At 40.3% G+C, this 22,725-nt stretch overlaps 4 protein-coding genes across 11 annotated transcripts; 2 read left to right on the forward strand and 2 right to left on the reverse strand.

Moving 5' to 3' along the window:
• Positions 1–238: 238 nt before the first annotated feature.
• Positions 239–9,566, forward strand: LOC144473874 (GIGYF family protein Gyf). Of its 8 annotated transcripts, none has more exons than XR_013494654.1 (17): positions 239–321; positions 957–1,001; positions 1,085–1,316; positions 1,796–1,969; positions 2,072–2,279; positions 2,363–2,576; positions 2,660–3,779; positions 3,858–4,211; positions 4,306–4,623; positions 4,732–4,824; positions 4,904–5,367; positions 5,444–5,645; positions 5,722–5,928; positions 6,078–6,483; positions 6,562–6,791; positions 6,934–7,135; positions 8,258–8,398. XR_013494654.1 is itself a non-coding variant. In XM_078188208.1 (17 exons), exons 2-17 carry the CDS (start codon positions 970–972, stop codon positions 8,491–8,493), a joined length of 4,608 nt encoding a protein of 1,535 aa, XP_078044334.1. In that variant the 5' UTR covers positions 239–321; positions 957–969; the 3' UTR covers positions 8,494–9,566. The 8 variants fall into 8 exon arrangements, 7 of the variants coding, with proteins under 7 accessions (XP_078044334.1, XP_078044336.1, XP_078044337.1 ...); XM_078188208.1 differs by having other exon boundaries at positions 6,934–7,051; positions 8,258–9,566; XM_078188210.1 differs by having other exon boundaries at positions 6,081–6,483; positions 6,934–7,051; positions 8,258–9,566.
• Positions 9,567–9,588: 22 nt separating this feature from the next.
• On the reverse strand, positions 9,589–12,110 carry Pig-a (phosphatidylinositol glycan anchor biosynthesis class A). The gene is made up of 8 exons (XM_078188216.1): positions 11,878–12,110; positions 11,565–11,794; positions 11,337–11,493; positions 11,083–11,262; positions 10,781–11,015; positions 10,367–10,664; positions 9,921–10,281; positions 9,589–9,845 (listed from the first exon to the last, which is right to left on the reverse strand). Exons 2-8 carry the CDS (start codon positions 11,588–11,590, stop codon positions 9,774–9,776), a joined length of 1,329 nt encoding a protein of 442 aa, XP_078044342.1. The 5' UTR covers positions 11,591–11,794; positions 11,878–12,110; the 3' UTR covers positions 9,589–9,773.
• Positions 12,111–12,664: 554 nt separating this feature from the next.
• On the forward strand, positions 12,665–20,343 carry Neurl4 (neuralized E3 ubiquitin protein ligase 4). Its single transcript, XM_078187878.1, is given in 17 exon segments — positions 12,665–12,875; positions 13,208–13,423; positions 13,502–13,951; positions 14,027–14,227; positions 14,312–14,610; positions 14,612–14,713; positions 14,788–14,964; positions 15,074–15,382; positions 15,471–15,664; positions 15,743–16,032; positions 16,092–16,485; positions 16,542–16,866; positions 16,925–17,121; positions 17,200–17,405; positions 17,481–18,772; positions 18,842–18,994; positions 19,064–20,343. Coding segments are annotated over 17 exon segments (5,160 nt in total). The 5' UTR covers positions 12,665–12,716; the 3' UTR covers positions 19,260–20,343.
• A 14-nt stretch (positions 20,344–20,357) lies between these two features.
• On the reverse strand, positions 20,358–22,325 carry Gbeta76c (guanine nucleotide-binding protein subunit beta-2). The gene is made up of 6 exons (XM_078187885.1): positions 22,088–22,325; positions 21,880–22,025; positions 21,455–21,754; positions 21,194–21,395; positions 20,903–21,119; positions 20,358–20,815 (listed from the first exon to the last, which is right to left on the reverse strand). The coding sequence occupies exons 1-6, from the start codon at positions 22,154–22,156 to the stop codon at positions 20,709–20,711; spliced, it is 1,041 nt and encodes a 346-aa protein (XP_078044011.1). The 5' UTR covers positions 22,157–22,325; the 3' UTR covers positions 20,358–20,708.
• Positions 22,326–22,725: the final 400 nt, after the last annotated feature.

A 22,725-nucleotide genomic window follows, 5' to 3' on the forward strand; every position in this document is an offset into this window, starting at 1 on the left:
GTAAATACACACATAGGGTAAATAAAGTCAAATGATACAGTATATATCTACACATATTTATATGTATGTTTTAAGATAAGACGCCTCTAACTTAGCAAATATTCTACGATAGCACAAGATAAATAAGAAAAATTGGGAAAAGTAAAAATTCATGTTTCATCAGATAATTGTTAGAAGAAAATCTAATCAGTTTTTCTAGAGACTTTCGATTGCTTCAGGTGTAGCAAGGGTCCCCGCATGCGCTTCGTTTCCCCCAAAAAAAACCATCAGCCATATTGGTGTGTTGTATCGCTATCCTCAGTAATTTCGAAGATCAGTGAGGTATTTTTGTCATTTGTAGCTTCTTTCCACCTCGTATTCCTATCCCTGTGAGCAATCGGGTTTGATGATTGTTGATTCACTATAAACAGAACGACGTCCGCGAACCTTTATGACATACACGAACGAGAAAAATGTTTGGTTAACGTTGCCACCTGGGCTCACGAAAATCGGCCTGTTTAGGAGCACGACGTATAAATAAATGCGTACTATTTCAATTGAACTGAATGTCTGTGTTGATTGGTACTAACATCTTTACCACCAAGTATTTCTGACGGTATTGCTGTGTGCTTTAATGCATAATCGATCCTGAAAAAAATTGTAGAATCCTGTAAGAGAGCATTTCAGCCAACTATCTGTTGTGCTTTTTCACCTTCGCCTTTACTTTTATTCTGCTCTTTAGCCGTATCGAATATTTCTTTCGCGAATGAGAAGTTTTCTTCGTTATTGCCATCATTGTTGATGTTCCACACTCATGGCTTGTTCAATTTTCATTGAGCAACAGGTTCAAGTAGACACGACTTGTGTCGAGATCACTGTTGTTGCACCTTCTGTAGTTGTTTACACATATTTCTACTAACAAAATTTCTTATCTATGGATCGTACATGTTATTAACAAGATTTTTTGTATCTTTCAGCTTATAGCCCATCATGACGGATTCTATGAAATTTGGTCCAGAATGGTTTGTAGTCTTCATTAATGATCGCACAATCATCATGATTTGTATGTATACATATATTTTTTCTTTTGTCAACTTTTGCATAGGTTGCGCAATCTGTCTGCAGACAGTTGTAATAATGGTGGAGGTGGTGGAGGTACTACAAGTTTAACTACTCCACGTTACCAATTAGCGGAACATAGATATGGAAGAGAAGAGATGCTAATTCTATTTGATCGTAATTGTAAGCCACCAGAATCATTGACAAATTTCTCAACATTATATATTGAGAAAACTCAACCTCCTTTGGCTCTTATACAAATGACAGAAGATGAAACGGTAATTAATGAAATATACTTTTATATTTGATACAATTTCAACATTAAAAAGGAATTTAATTTAAAAAATACCTAAAACTACCATTAATCTTGACAAATTAAATTTTTCTTTCTAATATTTCTAATATAGTTTCATATCTATCAATCTTTGTACACAATAATAATTAATATCATTTAACAATTGTATATTCTTGTTGCATCCTATATTGGGAACTGCTTCACGAAGTCAGTTTCTATCTATAAATATAACACTGGAGCCCTTGTGCCAGTTCTTCATAGCACTATCCTATCTACCGTTGTGTACTTTATATAATCATGACTATTTAGTTATCATTTTCTATTTAACTTTATACTCTTTATCTTTATTTAGAAAATTTATTTATTGAAAATTTGCTTTTGGTCAATCAAGTTTAATATAGCTTTGTTGATGTAATTCGATTATGGTTAATAAAATAAGTTAATATATCCTATTTTTTTCAGCGAATGTGGAATGGAGGAATAACCAATGTCGGTGGTCAAGGTAGGGGTGGAAGCGTCGATCGTGGAGTGCGAGGAAAAAGTAGTAGGGGAAGCTTGTACTCGTCCCATTATTCTCGAGGAGTTGGTTTCGATGATTCAGGAGATGGTAGAAGAATTGATAGCATGCCATTTCCAGTACGTAATTGTTATTGTACTCTAACGAAACACGACGTTTGTTTGAAAATGGAAGAGTGTTGCCGTTTAATTAAATAGTGAATATGTGTTTCGTATATCCAGGGAAGAAACCGCCCGTTCGATAGATCTCAAAGCGAACGTGGGTGGTCGGAAAGAAACGGGGCCTCAGATCCGGGCGAATGGAATGGTTCTACTAGTCCTAGAAAAGAATTGAGTCGTGGACCTGGTGGTGGTTCCGTTGTGGAAGGTAATTGGCGGCGTCATCGTGGCGCTGGTACAGAAGACGACGACGGCTGGCGTAAATGGGGAGGTTAGTACTAGAGCCCGTCTGAGTAGCTAATTCGTACCAATGGGCAACAAATGTTACCGCTTCAGTTAAATTGTCGTTATCAGGTAGAAGCAGTTGGCGTGAAGGAGGAAGCATGGATAGGGATAGATTAGATCGAAACGAAGGAGAAGGAGAGGAAGGTGTAACCAAAGGTGGAAGATTCGAGCACCGCGTGAATCACAGACCCTCGCACGATCTAAGTCATCATCCACCAGCCCGTATTGCTCGTACCTGGGAATCAAATCATCATGATATTAATCATGATAACCTTCCTGAATGGTATCTTTTCGCTTGGATAGGATCACTATCGTTCTGGGGTACTTGTAATTTAGTTTTAATACATAACAAACTGCGTATTCTAGGGCCACCGAAAATCCCAGCGAAAGCGGAGGCAGTTTTGATGCTTCTGGAGCGTTCCACGGTGGAATATATTCGGACGATGACGAAGATGGAGTGATCAGTGCAGGTGGTACTCAAGAATCAAGGACTCGACGTGTATCCGAGGGGAGTGCTGGTAGTACAACGAAACCTAGTGGAAAGCATTTACATTACAGCTCATCTCAGGGACAACCTCTGAACCGCGGTCCACCGAGCAGTACAATTAGTACCCATACAATCAGTAAAGAAAGGCAGAAGTCTTTGCACCCACTTGACACCAAAGATAAGTTCACCGAGAAGGAGAGGAGAAGTAATTCGCCGCCGTCGATGAAACCATCGATCACACCGACGGACAATGTAGTTACGAAGACACCAGCGTCGGTGTCAATGCCAACGTCTGCCTCGGCATCAGCGTCGGTGTCGGCATCGACATTGGTACCGGCGTCGACGTTGGCGTCGGTGTCGGCGTTGTCGTCTGAAAACGTTAAAAAAAGAAGCAGTACGACGGCCACAGTCATGACTAAACCCACGGGAGAAACCGAGATTGGGAAGTCGACGTCTGTTGACTGTTCGGGGAACGTTATATCTCCAAGTAAAACGAAAAGTAGAGAGGAGATTCTTCAGGTAGAAGTAAAGGTGGACCATCCGATTTCAGTCGCGAAGAGACAACAGATCCCGTTGCAAACAGAGTCTCAGAAGAGCATCGTTGTGCAAGGCACAGGGACAGAGGAGACCAGGCAGAAAGGCGATGATGACTTGGACAGAATGAAGGAAGAGGCGGATGCATTAGTAGCAAAATTAATGGCGGACGAAGAGAGTCATAGGGAGAAAACTACTGCCAGTGTACCGCCCTCTATTGGTAACCAACCTTCTACAGTTCCATCGACGAGTGGACAGGAGAAATGGTTTTACCGTGATCCACAGGGTGAAGTTCAGGGTCCGTTCTTAGCAAGCGAAATGGCGGAATGGTGTAAATCTGGTTACTTCACCGCTGGATTGATGATAAGGAGAACTTGTGACGAGCGGTACACAACTTTAGGGGAGTTAATGAAAATATGTGGTAGAGTTCCATTTAACCCAGGACCTCCTATTCCTGCCTTAAAGGTATAGTTGATTCTGTCGTTTTAATTTATTTCTAACAATACTCAGAATTGTTTTCTTACGTTTGCTTTATTCTTTTAGTTAACGGATCAGGGAATACCCGCGGTATCGAACAAGGTACCCGCCGGTTTACCTACATTACCAAAGACTGGTATAGAAGACCCACTTCTTTTACTTCAATACCAGCATATGCGGTTACTGCAAAATCAGCAGATGCTGCTCAGGCAAATGCGAACGACCGCCATAGCGAAGCTTTCTCAGTCCGAGCATTGGGCCACCTTGAGCCCTGTCGAACAGAATCAATTGATTTGTCAGTTCGTCCTTCAAAACGCGGAGATATCGGAAGTACCAGCAATCTCCTCCCCTCCGTTTGTACCTCATTTGCCGCCTCAGTCTTCGAATCCAGTTATGCAACTATTTTCACAAATGCAGCAGGTTTGTAGAAAATTGAATGTGCTATGGATTGATCTGCAAGTTTGTTGCAACGTTGTTCGTCACTTAATTAATTTTATCACGTGAACATTCACAGGCGAAACTCCAACCAGACGCCACTCACCTAACGTCGAATCCCCATTCTAACACAGCAGCTCATCCTCCCGCTGTAGATCCTATACAACAGCTCATACAACAATTGGGTGGAATGCAAAATATTCCGGGATTGCAGCAAACGAATATAAATTCAACTCCCCCACCCGCGGCACAGCAAGACAATCCTATAAAATCGTTGTTACGACAGTTGAATGTTAATGCAAACGGTCATCCGCAGACAGCGCACGTGGATACCGTTTGGCCGCAGCCTCCGCCACAAATCACTCCACAATTTAATGCACAGAACTGGTTAGCACAGGTACACGCTGAATCATTTCAATCATATTAATGATAAACATTAATGGATCATCTTAGAATCTTAGGTGAAACTGTCCGGGTAATGTTAAGTTGAAGTTGCGTTTCGCAGGTTGGACCGATACCCGCAGTACCGCCTGGACAGATGCCTACGTCTTTGTGGGATCTACATACGAAAGAAATAAAGACTGAACAGCAAATATTGGTTAGTAAACGATCAAAAAACTAGTTATTAATCTGTACAAAATTCCAAATATCATCAAAGATACCGAATCGCATTTCAGGAAGAACAGAACCTTAGGTTACAGGAAGACAGAAAGAAAGAAGAACTGAGAAAGCAAGAGGAATTGCAGCGACAAGCCGAGGAAGAAGTTGAACAAAAGAAGAAAGAGGAGCAGGCCAGACAAGCGGAAGAAGCGAAACGAAAAGATGAAGAGAGAAAGCGAAAGGAAGAGGAAAAAAAGAGAAAAGATGAGGAGAAGCGCAAGCAAGAGGAAGAGCGCAAGAAAAAGGAAGAAAAGAAACGGAAGGAGGAGGAGAAAAAGCGAGAAGAAAAGAAACGCAAAGAGGAGGAGAAGAAACGAGAGGAGAAGAGGAAGCAAGAGGAACAGAACTTGAAGAAAAAACAAGAAGAGGAGAAAAGAAAGAAAGAAGAAATGAAGAAGCAAGAAGAGAAGCTGAAAAAGGAAGATGAGAAGAGAAAGAAGCTAGAAGAAGAGCAACGAAAGCAGGAAGAAGAGAGAATGCGGTACGGTTTTGCGCCGATTACGATGCTATATGTCCTCGCTTGGTCGTGAAATTTGATGAAACATCTGTTACCGTAGGAAAGAAGCAGACGCGCGCAAACAGGCAGAGGCTGAAGAGCAGGCCCGACGAGCGGAACAAAGACGGCGGGAAGCGGAAGCACTTCGGAAACTACAAGAAAGAAGTAAAGCACCCTGGGCGCAGGCTCCTCGTGCACCACCTCCTCCCACACCTATCAACTCGTTTGCCGAAATCCAAAGACTCGAGCGGGAGAAGAAAGCTGTGCGCGCAAGGATAATCTAAACCGCAGTCTAGGAACTGTATGAACAGACAAGTAACATTCTAAACTCCGTTGCAGGAGGAGCAACGGTTACAACAAATGATGCAGCAGCAACTGGCACAGCAGAAGGCCATGGAAGCGACTCAGGAGACATCGGCAGCCGATTCGTCAAAACGATTGCAGTTCAAATGGGCGGAGAAGGCTACATCGTCGACGAAACCGTTGCAGGTCAAGAGTCTCGCGCAAATTCAGCAAGAAGAGCAGGAGCGCATCGCCAAGGTAAAGGTACTTATTCATCTTCCCCGCCCTAACACTAAAACACAGAGAACACGTACACGTAGCTTCGGTACTCATATAGTATTGCTTCGTATTGTTTCGGTAGTCGTGTAACGGTAATTGTGTGTTATTAATTGTTAACGCTGATCATTCATTAGCAGCAAGAAAGGGAGCGTCAAGAGAAGGCTGGTCAGAAGGAGGCGACGAACGTGCTGCAAAATGCTGGGATCTGGGGCACTGCTTCTCAGTGCTTGAACTGGACGAATTCTAGCGCGTCTAGCAGCAGCCAAGCATGGCCGAATAATACTGGTGGTACCAGCGGTTTCTGGGATGACCCGACTCCAATCAAAACCACCCCAACCGCAAAGCAACCGCCGAAGCAGTCCGTCACAATCAAATCGCCTTCTAATAACCAGATGTTGCAAACTAACAAGGTGAACAAGAGCAAAAATAAGAGGGAAGAGGAATTAGTGAAGAAACTTTTTGAACAGAACACTGCCAAGGTAGATGATTTCACACAATGGTGCAACAAGGCACTGAGCGGTTTACAAGTGTCCGTGGACAGTAAGTCGTTTTTAGATCACTTTTTGCGGGCACGTTGTTCTGATTTAATAGTCCTCTGATACCGTTTGTGATTTCCAGTACCCACGTTCGTCGGATTTCTGCGAGACATCGAGTCCGCGTATGAAGTGAAGGAATATGTTCGGGACTACCTAGGTGATAATAAACAGAGCTCGGAGTTCGCCAAGCAATTCTTAGATAAGCGCAGTAAATGGCGGTCGGCCCAGCGACCCCAAGCACAGGCAGACGATCTCTGCAAACCAGCACCTGCCGTTAATCCAAATGCGCCCACAGAATTTCAGGAGGTGAAGGTAATCAATTCTCAAAGTATTTCATTTTTTTCGGCCTCAAAGTAATCGTTCAGCTCTAAGAGCTGTAGCAATTATTCCATTCTGCACTTGAACGTGGAAGAATAAATTCAAGGACATTCGTTAATAAGATCTTCTTCCTCAGGGAAAATCAAAAAAACCGAAGAAGGGAAAAATGTACAAAGTTGATAATAGGATTCTTGGGTTCAGCGTAACCGCAGCACCTGACCGTATCAACGTCGGTGATCGTGATTACGGTGAAGGTGTGTGAATCACTTCCCTGGAACCGTTTACCGATCCCTCACACCCACGGAAATTCGCGACGCTTGGCCCGTTACAAGTTACAAGTATGGTTCGTTATTTATTTATTGTAGATGCCAAATGACAGTTCTGAGGAACCCGTTACGAGTACTTCATTAAAACAAACAAAAAGCAATACCGACTACACATACGTATATACATAATATATATTTAAGATTTCTTTTTCTATGGTTAATGCAAGAATAATCTTTGGTCCCCCACATTTGTATCCTTTCACTCTGTGGGTTAATGGGAACTTTAGACACCCACGCATACACGAACACAAACACACACACCACATTTCTCGCAGTATGGCATTATTCCCTTCATAAGTATCACCGAACTGAATGACTAAATACTCGAAACGAGGAAAGGAAAGTGAACTTAAAATTGTACATATAATTCACACTTCTTCGAGGAACAAATATAGAAAAAGCGGTCGATATCCACTGATTCAGAGAAGGCACGCAACCATTACTTCCGGAATGGTTCTTCGTTGTTGTGAACATGAAGGATCTATGTCGATTGATTAGAACTCGTGTATACGTGGAGAACCGTAACGTTACGAATGCAATACTGTATACTCATAAAACCAAAAAGATTTGAACCGAAACGGAATGGAAAACGAGACGTAGAGCAACAAGGAGGAAAATAAATCTGTCGTGCGGTAGCTCGATCGGACATATGATGCTGATTCATAAAATGTGCACTGATCGTTGGAACTATCAGGAACTATCACATTGAGTGTCGATGTGTATATGAATCCTATGGATTTCTTGCTTTATCGCGGCGCCATCATAATCTCAACGAGCTCTTTATCTAGGATCATACTTATCCGTTGTGTGTCTCAATGAGTAAATCTCAAACACTTTGTTTTTAAGGTTTCGGTTAAAAGTTCTATTACCTTGGACACAAAGGACTAAGAAAAGGGAGATAGTAAGAAAAAAGTATGGGAAAGAATAGATTTTCATTGAATGACTGTAAAGGACAATTTTATTTAAATATCAAAACGAATCAAATGATTATACTTATGTATGGAGGCGATATCATGAGGGTGACGAGAACTCTTCTAGTACTTTCTTAACGCTTTTGGATACATTGATGCGAAGGAAAAATTACAAAAAAAGCATTCGTATTAACGATATTACTTGCATGTGTACGATTTATAGAGAAACCAGAAAAAGTTATTCGAAAATCGTGGTCAGATGTGATCGACGAATGGACTCATCTTCCCCGGTCAACGAGTGTTAAGGGACACTTCCGGTTCGATTGCTGCGTGTGGCTACGTGTGGATCTCACTTTCAACGGCATATCTCTATTTTCCTTGATCAACATTGGGGCGGTCGATCGGAGAGCAAGCAGTATCCATCTCGTTTCCTTTAATATTTTAAAGTTTTATTTGTAAGCGTATTGTTACACGAGATCTCTCTTGATGTCGCGAAGAAGAGAATTTCTAGTACGATATACATCTACGTGTATCCCAGAGAGCCAGGCTGATCTTTTCTTTTCCCTCCAATTTGATTTTTTTTAAATCGGAAACGAAAACCATCAGGAACTGAAGAGAATTGGCAGGAATACTCTGTTCTTATATGCTAAGCGGGACGAATGTTATCGACTGATCGAACCGCTCTTAATATTTATAATGGTTGTTGATTAAGGTTCCTTGATCTTCTCTTAGCACGTGATAGAAACAACGGCTGTATCTTTTAGGAGAAGACCATAGACCCTTGAGTGAAAGATTTATGTATAAATAGATAAATGTACAGTAATACAATGATAATTAATTAGGCAGAACACAGAAAACAAATCATTGATATTGTATTATTATTAATATTATTATTATTATTATTATTGTATCTAACGTACAACATAATAAAAATAAATATTATTATATTTTCAACGTAGCCTTTTCATTTGTTTTTTCTTCTTTTTCATTTATTAAACTTTGATCATCTCCAAATCGTGATATTAAATGAGAATAAAAGAACAAATTTTGCACTTAGCTGCTTAAGCTGAATATATGACTGTATCTGTGAATATCTTCATGAACGATTATTGAGACGAATTGTGAATAAAAACAGTTACACATTCGTACACATACACTGATGCACACAGAGAACACGCGCGATGGATTTGTGTCACGGTATTTCCGGTGCATTAAGTTAAAAATACTATAATGTAGATTATGTTATATAAATAAATGAGCAAACGTGTCATGAACTGTGAATGCGAGCGATTCCTACACGTAATATATAGGTATTTTTTAATGTCCAACGATGCAATATATTTTACACGTAAACGAGCATTGTGTGAGTTTACTATAACTGTGAACTATTAACGAATATTATACGGACACATGAATACAATGTTACAACTATCATAATAAAAAGTATTTCATTAAAAATATATGAACGAAATGTATGAGACAATTTTCACGTATGGTGTGATCGGACTGCATTTGTGATACGATACGTAGGAAAGAAGTAATAAAAAGTTCTGCTTTTTATCGACTCGATTTTCGCTAACAATTGTATTTGTACTTCAGACACTGTGCTTTTTGGTTTTTAATACGTACATAAAAGATATAAAAGAAGGTATTAAGATTTGTACCAGTAGTCTAATTGTTGGAATGTTTTGGTCTAAGGAGAACATAGACACCGGCTTCCGGTTTACAGGAAGAGATCGTTAATCTTTTTCTCCATCTCCATGAACGTGTATAACATTCATATCTGTGTAATCCTTCGCGATATCGATGTACTGAAAGCATTCGATCTTTAATGAACAAACCAAAAGAAGTAGCACTCGGAGTTATGCATAATTGATACGACCTACCTTTCTTGGTACAAGAAGTTCGAAAATTTGTATAATAATATAGCATAACGACACAACCAACAGATATGCTAACACTCCACTGCGAACATAGTTTGCTAATTGTTCGCCTAAAGTCTTCCTTCGTTCTTGTCTCGCTAAATTGTATACTATTTCAGTCCTTCTGGTTATATTGAACCAGTTGTAAAACAGACTTATTCTTCTATTGGCTTCGAAAAGGCATCTGGTAGTATTTTCCCTATAATCAGTTATGGCAGTCTCCAGCCCTTCAACAAGGGCAGATACAGTGGGTTCCACTAAATAAATTAAATCAGGAGGTAATACTTCAGGTATGCCACCTACTTTCGTGGAAACCACTTGCAACCTGTAGATGAATGAATACTTTTATGATAAAGAAACCTGAAAGATAAATTTACAGCTCTAATGTTTCCAAATTGATTGACATTTACCCGCAGGAGGCAGCCTCGACGATTGCCATACAGTATGCTTCAGTCAGACTAGTGTTCAGAAAGATATGGCCTTTGTTCAGAACATGCTTGATCTCAGAATGCTCCAAGCTGCCCAACAACGTGACTCTGTGCTGCAACAAGTTTCTTTCTCGTACCTCCTCGATCAGCCATCTTTTTGGACCATCTCCAGCAATCAAAAACTGCACATTCTCGTGCCGACTACAAATATCGGGTATAATGCGAGCTAATAAATCGACGCCTTTGCGATACACTAGTCGCGACACTATGACTATCGTAACTACAATTAACAACGGGGAGGAGTATTAGTAATACTGTGTATCTTTTGCGTGTGTCGAGCTGCAAGTGCGATACAGCTGAAATTTTAAATGTACTTCATGTAGATGGCGAACTTACTAAAATTATTGTCCCGTTTACTAACATCCGGCATAAATAATGTAGTGTCCACTGCATTAGGTATAACAAAGATTTTCTCTTTTGGAACTTTGGCTCTTAGTACCGTGTTCTCTTTACCTGTGTGTGATACGCATATACAATGATCACAATCGGCCAACGATATCTCTAAAAATTTATTTGTCAAGATTGCAGAGGGGTCAGCGAAACCAAAAAGTGAATGATCTGTAAAAATTGTCTGAAATTTTGATTACAATTACTATTCCATAATCTTGATCTTTTCTTACAGGAGATTGTCAACTCACTTTTAATCCCATCAATCGACCTATCAGCATTCCTTCATGAGCAAGGGCAGAGAATGCCGAATGGCTGTGCACTATTTGAATTTCTTCCCTTATGAAAATATATCTGATCAGAGGAATGGAACAGATCATAGTAGGAAGAACACACTGATTATAGAAGACCTTTACCGGTATGTAGTATACCTTGAAAAAGAAACTATTTAGTTACAAAATAGATATACGAGCAGCCTTTGTTGATAAACAAGCATAATACATACTTTCAGACCATTGGTCATGTAACGTATTCCAACTCTGTCTCTGTACGAATGAGTGAGCACCACAACTTTGTGACCCTGATCCAACAAACATTGGGATAGATTAAAAATGTGCTCCTCCACCCCACCCATATTGGGATAAAAGAAGTCGGAGACCATACTGCAAAAGATTAATGTATATAAGTCTCTGTTTTCTTTTTGTTTGTAATATTTCATTGATAAATTCCCAACCATATTTTATGCTTTGCAGTATTCATCTTCGTGTCTAATCACCAACATGACTCATAGAAGATAATAACAAGCGTCATTTATTTCATTTTCCTCAAAATCCCTCCAAAATCTGAGGAATGTTATAGGGTATTTATACACGCAAGAATTCCTGATTGCTAATACACTTGTAATTTTCTTGATTTCTTGAGTAAATTGCACATGCAATTGTCTTGTCACAACTGCACATATCTCTACATTATTAACAAAAATATGAATTCAAACAATGTTCTTTGATGATCAATGGATGGTGAAAAAGGTTAGACGATGTGCTTACATTATCAATGATAAGGTCAATTTTATTTTCTTAGATAAAAAAAGAGGATGCGAAGTCTTCATTATTATTTCTTCTTTTCTATTTATATCAACACCGATAAATTCACCATAATTACGTCCAGAAAAGTGAAAAATAGAATCGATCAAGATCAGCAATCAGCTGTTTATAATAGGGCAGGGCAGCGATCAAAGTAAATTGAACTTGGAATATGGAATTGAAACTTGGAACACAATTGGATTCTAATTCCAAGTTGGTACGACCACGTTCGACTCGACTCAACTCGACTCGATTCAGCTCGACTCCATTCGATTCGACTCATTGAGCTTCCGTTTCTCGAAGAACAATAATGAATGGCGGATAATATAAATTTTTTCTTGTAATTCCGAATTTCTGGAAAACATTTGGCATAATGTGCATCAAAATAGCATACACGAGCGAGCTGATTATTGAAATTCTTTCTTAGTTTCAAATATAAAAACTGTCATAAAGGAGGAATAGAAAAATTGTTATATTGTTGGATGGGGACATCAAGTCGATGACTAGTATTTTTCTGAATAAGGTATTGTTCGACTGTTATTTTGTCTATTGATGTCTATTGATTAAAACGGCGCAAACATTTTTTTACCTTACATCTGAATTGGTTTATAATATTGTATCTACAATGCATATATGTATACATAGATTAAAATCTTCCTCCGACACGTTGGAGTGAGACGAAGCATGCGCTCGCCTCATCGGTTCGAGAAAGACGGATCGAAGAAGCGATGGAGAGGGGACGATGCATAGTTTGGTGTTTTAGTGTTTGGTTACATGTCGACAGTCGGTGCGGTGGATAACAAATGGTCGACATGTTTCACCAACGATGCGGTCATCGAGTTACTTTAACAAACAACAATTGCACGGCCATACGCGACTTCTCCGAGTACAATTACGGACTGGTACTCAGCGCAGAACCGCTCAAGGATGGAGAACTTTTCGAAGTCCGCATCGACAAAAAGGTAACCATTGACATCTTGGTGTCACTTTGATTTTCCTACTGCTCACTTTCCTGCGTTCGTCAAAATCTGTTGTTTACAACATAATTCACCAGAAGTTACGTGTGTACCGTGTATTTAATTATACTAAGTAAAACTTCTATCGTAAACGAGATCAAAATCTGTCAAGCGACAAATCGTGGTTCGCAAACGCGTGAACTTTACAATAATTTTGGTGATCGGTTACGTTACCTTACCTTTTAAAAATGAAACGAGTTAAACTGTTAACAAAATAAAAAAGAGAAATTCTCAATCTACCAAATCTAACACTTATGTTATTTCTGTATCCTGTTCAGATGACATCGTGGATCGGCAGCATAGAAATTGGAGTCACAGAATGTGATCCAGAGGTAATAGAATTGCCTGCCTGTGCTACTAGTCTTTTTCAAGGGACATGGATTATGACCAACTCTGGTATTGTCCATGATGGAAACAGAATGGTAGAAATGTATGGAATGGACCTCAGCACCTTGGAAGAAGGTAATACCTTAGGTGTACTAAGGACATCCAATGTAAGTTTCCAACTTTGTACATCGATGATTCTATATATCTATTTAATTCTATTTGGTTTTCAATTGCTTCTATTTCAGCATGAGCTCGTATTTTATATCAATGGTATCTCTCAAGGCGTAGCTGTGACCAATATACCAGAACGCATTTTTGCAGTTGTAGATATGTACGGTGATTGTGTACAAGTGACTATTATTCACCCACAAGTTACCCCTGCTCTATGTAACGATCCAAAAGATGAAGTCATAATCAATAACGACTATGTCCTTGGAGAAGCATCCAATTCCTCCACAACTAATCTAGTCGCTAATCTGAATGTTAATTTAAATGTTAATGTGAACGTTAATTTACCTAAGAACCCAAGTCTTGCTGCCATTAGAGAGGATAGACTGAGGTTTCACGAGAGGGTCGGATCTATGGTCAAACTTTCAAACAATGCCAGAACTGCTGAGAGGAGAAGACCTTTAAATGAATTTAATAATGGTGTAGTAATGACTCACAGGCCACTGAGGGATAATGAATTGTTTGAGGTAGGTCAGAGGAAGTAAATGGACGTCAGTATTGTATAACTGTACATCATTCTATAATAAATTATGTTATTACAGGTACGAATCGATAGGCTCGTGCACAAGTGGTCAGGCAGCATAGAAGTTGGAGTAACCATGCATAGTCCTACAGCATTAGAATTTCCAGCAACAATGACCAACATGCGCTCAGGAACAACAATGATGTCTGGCTGTGGAATTTTAGTAAATGGAAAGGGCACGTGTCGCGAATATGGACAATTCAATCTGGATGAGCTGATGGTAACATTAATATTTTACGTCATTTATTTGTATATGTACATAAACAGTAAACGGATTTCTAATCGTATATCGTTTAAAATGTAGGAAGGTGACAGAGTAGGCATGGTACGAGGAAGTAATGGAAATCTTCATTATATAATTAATGGTTTAGATCAAGGAATCGCAGCAAAAGTTCCTACAGGTGTATGGGGCGTCATCGATCTCTATGGCATGACGGTGAAAGTAACAATCGTGGATCGTGACGAAAGAGAGGAACAGAATCTTGTTACTAGAAGAAACACGTTGCAGCTTCAGGAATTGAATGGTGCGCCTATTAATTTTCTCTCTTATACAGACCATTTCAATTCTATAGTATCGTTATATCTAAATCTAAATATCTTTAATTTCAGAAACAGAGGAGGAACCACCAGATAGGCTCATGTTCCACTCTATTTGCGGTACACACGTAGAAGTAATTAATAATGGCCGCACTGCACACAGGCCTAAGTAAACAATCTTTTTGAAATATGTATACACAAATGTATTGTGGGACGTGCTATTGATACACGTCTATGTTGCAGTGTAATGGATGATTTTTACAACGGGGTTGTACTAACATCGAGGCCACTCAAACCGAACGAGTTGTTCGAAGTCAGGCTAGATAAGATCGTGACAAAGTGGGCTGGTTCTATCGAAATAGGAGTCACCACACATTCTCCCACCGAGCTGGAGTTCCCATTCACAATGACAAACGTTAGGTGTGTGTAGTACTGTTTCCTACTGTTGTTAATACATACCCATCCCTTTGAAATTTATGTTAAGTTTATCGCCCGTGTTATTGCTCGAAGGTGGTCATATCCCTTGCAGATCCGGCACGTGGATGATGACGGAAAATGGAGTGATGCATAACGGAACTGCAATTATAGATCAGTACGGACAGAATCTCGATCGACTGCAAGTAGGAGACCGTGTCGGTGTTATGCGAAAAGATAACGCGACCCTGCATTTTTATGTGAACGGTGCCGACCAAGGTGCCGCAGCCATGAACATGCCTGAAAGAGTTTATGGCGTAATAGATCTTTACGGGCAAGCGGCACAGGCAACAATTGTAGATAATACGGACTTCTACAGTCCCACCACGAACAATTCAAGTTTTAGCAATACTACTTTGTATAGGTCTGTAAACGGTAAAATCCGTGTCATACAGAATCTGAAATTCAGGGTTTGTCGTTCAATGTTTGAATGTCCATTTTATAATTTACAGCGATTTAAGGTTTCACCACATACACGGTAAGAACGCGAAAATTATAAACAATGGACTAACTGCTCTGAGGCCTAGAGCGTTGGGAGAATTCAATGAAGCAATTGTGATAGCGAATCGTGCGCTAAGGGACGGCGAAATGTTCGAAGTGACTATCGATAAAATGGTGGAGCGGTGGACAGGAGCTATTGAAGCGGGTATTTAAGAGTATTTCTAATTTAGATTTATTTCTCTGTCGATCATAGAAAATGTTAACAAAAGCGTGCATATTGTAGGCGTTACTGTTATAAGACCCGATGAATTGGTGTTTCCATCTACCATGACAGACATCGATCACGATACATGGATGTTATCTGGATCAAACGTTATGCGAGATGGTGTCACAGTGAGAAACAACTACGCCTGTGATTTAGACAAGGTAGCGGAGGGTAATAGGATTGGTATGATGCGTTGTTCGGATGGTAGCTTGCATTATTATTTGGATGGAGTAGATCAGGGAGCAGCTTGTACCGGATTACCGCCACACGTGTACCCTGTGATTGACCTGTACGGTCAATGTGTTCAGGTACAGCAATCATTTTTTGTAAAAACCGTACGGTTCTCATATTCGGATGTACTTCTTAGGTGACCATTGTACTACCCGAACGTAGAGATCCCATAACGCAACAGTATTTACCATCTGAGAACAGTATCAGCCAGCAGCCTACTTCTGTGATCCAACTACAAGCACAGACCGAGATCATGCATAAATTTCACGAGTCCGTCGGCTTGAATATTCAACTAAATAATGACAGAACTGTTGCGACAAGGTGTAGAGAATACAATAATGCTGTACTGCTGAGCGAGACTGCATTAGAGAACAACGAAATATTTGAAATTGCGATTCAAGAAGTTGCCAGAGAGTGGAGCGGCTGCTTAAAAATAGGGGTGATTAATAATGAAAGTGGTAACTGGTTAACATCCATGAATCTCGTGCCTGGTATGGGATCCATTCCACCTGATGCTTGGTATTTGACAGGTAATTAATAACAACGTAAACTCGTTGAATCTCTAGTAACATTTTCTTTATCGTAGGCAGTGAAATTCGACACAATGGATACGTACTCTGCATGAATTACTGTCCAAGCTTAGAATGGCTACGTGTAAACGATAAAATAGGAGTGAAACGCACACACGAAGGTAACTTAAAGTTATATATAAACGGTGAGGACATGGGGGTGGCAGCGTCGAATATACCGGAAGGTGTGTATGCTGCCATCGAACTTTTTGGCACCACTGTGGCTGTGAATATTACCAGCACGAAGCAACAAAACCAGGTTGCGGTTTCGCCGAATGCCAGTTTGAGGTTACAGGATTCCTTGGAGTTGCTATTGGATCCTATGCCACCAGTTCTACGAAAGTATGTTCATTTAACCGAATCTATCATCGATTTTTTAACTACAATTCTGTATTTAAAGTGATGCTGGAATGGACACGTCGATAGATGTATCTGAGGGAAAATTGGCAAACGAAGCAGTATTGACTCCAACACAGCCTGTTGTTGTTCACTCGATAGGTGAGACCGATTGGAACTATGAGTTTCATGAGAACCACGGAAGGAACATACAGTTGGAATCTAAAATTACTGCACGACGGGTGGCAAGCTACAATCAAGGTACCAAATCATCAACAAGCTTTAGTAGTACAAGACTTTCTATAACACGTTATTCATTTATTCTGTATATTCTCCAAGGCGTTGTAATGTCCAGTCGTCCCCTGATAAAGGGTAAACCATTCTTAGTAAAAGTAGAGAAATTAAATGAACGGTGGGTGTCAAACATTCTCTGCGGGGTGACTTGCATCTCACCAGAGAAGGCAAACTTTCCTCTGACAGCACTTGGTTTCAAAAAGCACTCATGGATCATTTGCAGCGATTGGATATCACACAACGGTGTTAGGGTAAATGTTCGATTAAATTGTGAAGTAGACCAAAGAATGGCGATCTAAGGACCTATTCAATATATTTTTGAGCAGGTGAAAACGAAATACGGCGCCGTGTTGGAGAATCTCCAGTTGAATTCGGTGGTAGGTTTATGCGTCGACGAAGAGAATAGGTTACGATTAATTATTAACGGCATAGACCAAGGAGTCGTCGCGACGGATCTACCACCTTACGTCTACGTTGTCTTTGACCTGTACGGCCAATGCGAGCAGATCTCTGTTGTCGGGAATAATCCTGAGGCGTTCTCCACGGCTCCTGTGGACAACACTGCGACTGTAACATCCATGGAGACGATCAGAGCAAAGATAGAAGACACGGAGAACTCTAGAGAAAAGGCTGATCTAGAGTGTCATGAGAAGGAGAATATAGTAGCAGCCACATTCTCGGATTTTTCATCCTCTACCTCGCCGAGCGTGTCCAGTCAGTGCAACTCGAATGTTAAGGGGGACAGTATTGTTGAGTACTCAGCGTTAAACAGCGACAACGCACATCTAGCAAAAATTGAGAGCAAACCTGATCCTGGTGTATCCGATAGCAGTAACATGGAGGCGAATGCAGATGCGAACGAGCCGAAGTGCGAGAAGAGCAAGGCGTACGATAACTCAAACCAACTAAATCGAAACAGCGAGTGTACAAATGTAGAGATTAATAATGCGACTAACATTAACATAAAAAACGGCACCGCGAACAGCGCCAGCAACATAAATAACTTGAACAGCAATAATGCGATAAATGAAAGCATAGCGTCCAATAGTCAAGGGAACAATCTAAGCGCCGCCCATCAGATCATGTTGAGTTCGTCGCAGATATTCTCCTCACAGAATACTCTAAATAACACTGCGTCCGATATCTCAAACACTGTTTCTTCTAGCTTGAACGAGATACGCTCGAACATAGCTTGGAGCAATGTCATCGAGAAAAATAGTGTTAGCGGGAACCCAACTCTGGCAGTACAAAATGTTACCTCCAATCACAGCGCCCTCACTTTACAGTTACTGCAGGCTCCGTCCACTCCCCTCGGAACAAATATCATACCCCCGAAGAAATGCGAGTACTTGAAGGCCTGCACGAGACTAAAGAAGTCACTGATTCTACCGGAGGAGTTCTTCTCCTTGGACGATGTGTTGTGTTATTGCAGCGCCTGCTACAAGGTTGAAGGAGACAGTGCAATCTGCAAGAAAGGCGAGCCACCGGCAGAGTTCGCTGTACCTGTTGGTTGGGCCAGGTTTCCGCTTAAACAAAACATCAATGCTAATCAAATTCCACAGAACACCACAGACAAGTGGCATGTTGCTTTCTATGGAATACGTTTAGATGCCATCAGGTAAGACAACGTTGCAAACACTTGCGGAATCATGTTGTGCATACATAAAATGTGAATTTTTATTTACAGATTGATCTTGGATACCGGGGAACTGATGACAAAAGAGCAGCTAGACGTCAGTAATTTGACAATGAATATGAAAACGGAGGACCAAAATCCTCAAGTAATGTTCTCCCCTAGTATAAAGTATGCCGCGTCCGAGGAATTCACCAAAAAATATCCGTGAGTAGTTTTACTTATTCCAGGAAACAATGTGATTTCGTATAATTAACTGTTTATATATTCTTTTAGATACATCGACACACAATCGAATAAAAAGTTAAATGCATCCACAGCGTTTCAATTGCTGGTTAGACCGGGTTCATATACAATCAGCTCTGGTACGAAGGATGCCAGTGATCCCCAATTTGAGTCCAACAAATGGGCAACCAAAGAAGCTGGGGCTACAGTGATCGTGGCCCTCTTGATTCACCTCGATGGATTTTAATGTAGTCTCTATTTTTCTCTCTTCTCTTATTTCTCTGCGTCGCTCGTAAGGGAAGATCCTTCAACCCCACACGACTAGCCCTCCAAAGTAACATTGAAACATAATTGATTTTTCAAAGCTTAATTTTAATTCATTAAGGTGAATTTGACAAGCATTAAGTTATATATCTTGTCTATGCTATTTGCACCAGCCAAATCTGATAATGTTTTCAATTTCCTTGTTAGCAGGATGAAGATCTTTCCTTGTCTGTTTCACCTACTTCACCAACTTGTGAGTCGCTGCAAAAGCCGCGTGTCCTTTACGAGGGCAAACGATTGTACATAAGCATAAAATTACATAATATAATTACCGTAAGATTTTTTAAGCTCGATTTTGTATCTGCAATTATTTCGTGTCACAAATCGTGTATGTATTATATATTTCAGTTGAATACTTTTATGCGAAATACTTCTTAACGTTATGAGCCTCGCCGGTAAGAGTATTGTTTCTCCGTAATCTGTTATCGAAGAGTATTCTCGATTACCTTCCGTCTTACCTTATCTTCTGCATGCGTAGTAAACACATGTAATTTTTCTTAACCGCTAAATTGAAGTGATTCATGTTGCGATATCGACTCGTTTGAGTATGCAGTAACATATGTATCACATACATAGCGTGTATGTATCATGTAGGGAATGAGAGTGTAGCTACTGGCCTAGCTTCCCCTCCGACAAAGATTATGTCAAACATAACAGTTCGTTTGTAGATGAAAGGAGCACCTTATTCATCGAGACTTAAGCCTAACGAATACCAAATCCTTAAGTATTAGTCATCACGAACGAAGAATCTCTCTCTCTCTCTCTCTCTCCCCCCCTCCCTCACGCACGCGCGCGCGTTATCTATCTATTTCTCTATCTATCTATATATATATATTTTCTTTGTTTACAATGCACACCGCTCTGCAACATCGATTACAGAGACACATTAAATGTATAATGTAGAAGTAAAATCTGTGCAGATTGTAAATTGCAAATTTGAGACTGTCCTTGGAGAATTTCATGACAGTAACATAAATTTAATCAATAGAGGAAATAGCCAACAATGTGTTTAAATTTATAAATCGTCATTTTGTTTGTTAATTTTGCATTTTATTTAACATTTCTTCTTCTAATGTTATTTACTTTTCAGTTTAGAAAACAAATGAAAGCAAATTCTCTCAAGTGCTACGCTTCAAGTAACTATCGCCCTGAACAGAGACACAGAATATAGTTTCTGTGCTTTAAAATAAAAATATCAGGAGATGCTACAGTCATTTACATGTAGAGATATCAATTATTAGAGTAATTGTGTAATTTGATACACAAGCCTACTCTTCTCTATATCAAAAACTTAAGAAAAAATGAAGCGCAGACTTGAATGAGTCCTTTTTCTTCCTCCTCTGAGACGATACTAATAGTCCCCTTTCGGTTTCTAAACCCAAATTCGGACATTCTGGTCCCATGAACAAGTAGCAACAGCCATACCATTTCCGGAGACGCTCAGCGATGTCACACGATTCTCATGACCCGTCATTGCTCCTTTAGAAACAGAGGTAAGAATGAATAGAATAAAAAAGTGTTTTGGACATATCATCTAACTCGTTAGGTATTTTTAGGAACACACACCGTTGTATTGTTTTTTCAAAGTGTCCCAGATGTGAATGGAATTATCATCACTGCCACAGAATATAAATCTACCGCTCGAGGATAATCCGCAGGATGTAAAACCGGGGTTTCCGCTAGGAGGCTTGAACTCTGCTATTTGCTGATCTGACCTCAAGTCCCACAACCTTGCCGTTTTATCTTCTGAAGCTGTCGCAAAGGCTTGTCCCGATGGATGATACTGAAAAGTCACATACCAAATTCCTATCTGTGAGTCTCAACGACCTGAATTTGAATCCCACGATCCATACTCACACAAACAGAATTCACGTCGGCTTCGTGGCCAAAAAATGTCTGCTTCGCGGTTTCCTCTCGCAAGTCCCACAATTTACATGTTCTGTCTACCGATCCAGTGATGTAAGTGTTCATATCTGGAGACAAGCTGATGCTGACAACGTCTCCAGCGTGCGCACAAAAGTCTGTCGTTTTCTTGTTTGCTTCCAAGTCCCATATACAACTGAAAAGATTAATGTCGTCATGGTATTAACCGAGATCATATATTTCAGGTCAACATACATTTTCATATCGCCGGACCCAGTGATGATTTTCTTGTCTTCCAAAAACCTGCAGGAAGACAGGAAGCCCTCATAGCCCAGTAGCTCTCTAACTATTTTGGCTGAGCCTGTAGCGTCGCGATTATTCACATCGTAAACGGTGCACATGTTGTCCATACCACCGCAGGCGACAAAGTTTCCTGACGGAGCAAACGCTACCGACATCACCCATGCTGAACGCAGCGGAATCACCTGGACTTTGTTGCCAGTCCATGAGTCCCAGATGATCAGTTTACCGTCTAACGAGCCGGTCACGCAATGCCTGAAAATCGGAATAGACTTTTTTCGTAGTACGTTTAACCGTAAAGTCAGTACCCGTGCCAGCTCGTATCACAATTGTTCCGCTTGACTACACCACGGAGGAGAAATTGATGGATTAGGACTGACCTACTGTCGCCACTGTAATGTACCGAATTCACTTTATTGATGTGTCCCTTCAGTAACTTCTTTGTTGATAATTTCACCTTGGGTGCGTCTGCCACACTACTGCACGCCTCCTCCAAGGTGGTGTCCTGTTGTTTCTTTTGATCCTCCTGGTGTAAAAGGAAGAAGAAGAACATTGCTGTATTTAATGCTACAGCGTTTCTAATACAACCTTGCATTTGTTGATTAGATCCTCCAGCTCCTTCTTCAAGGCCACCGTTTCAGAATCATCTTTCCCCATTTTCTGGACTTGTTCCGGTTTGTTTAGAAATTACCGCGGAACTGGAAACGGAACGTTGCCGATCCCCGATGCACGGACACTGGCTAGCGAATTTCCATCGAAACGTGAAAGAAGCCTCAGCATCGTCTGCCTTGCTGCCCCAGTAATCATATTAAACGGAAGCTTGATCCCATTTGTTGGGTATTTGTTCGGCTCTCCAACCTAATTCAATTACCTACATACGCGACACAATCTTTATTTCTCATTGCAATGTAATTTCTTTTTTTATGACACATTATCTTTATACATATTTCTAGACAGAAGGAGAACTACCTTTTGCACTCTTACAGGAAAATCAGGCTTAAACTAAGATTCTGTCATACCACTGAATATTTTTGTTTTTGTTTTTTAAATTAACATTTATTGAATAGTACATACCTAAGGAGTAAGATTTACATGAAAAGATGATTTTACCTGAGGTGTCATTACTTGAAAGTAAAAAATAGGGAAAAGGTATGCTATGATGGCGAATAGGCCCGACATTCTTTTATCCAGCAAAAACTGTGATCCGTCTCGCTTTCCAATTTCAT

Source organism: Augochlora pura, chromosome 7 (genome assembly GCF_028453695.1).
Source record: "Augochlora pura isolate Apur16 chromosome 7, APUR_v2.2.1, whole genome shotgun sequence".
NCBI classification, from domain to species: domain Eukaryota; kingdom Metazoa; phylum Arthropoda; class Insecta; order Hymenoptera; family Halictidae; genus Augochlora; species Augochlora pura.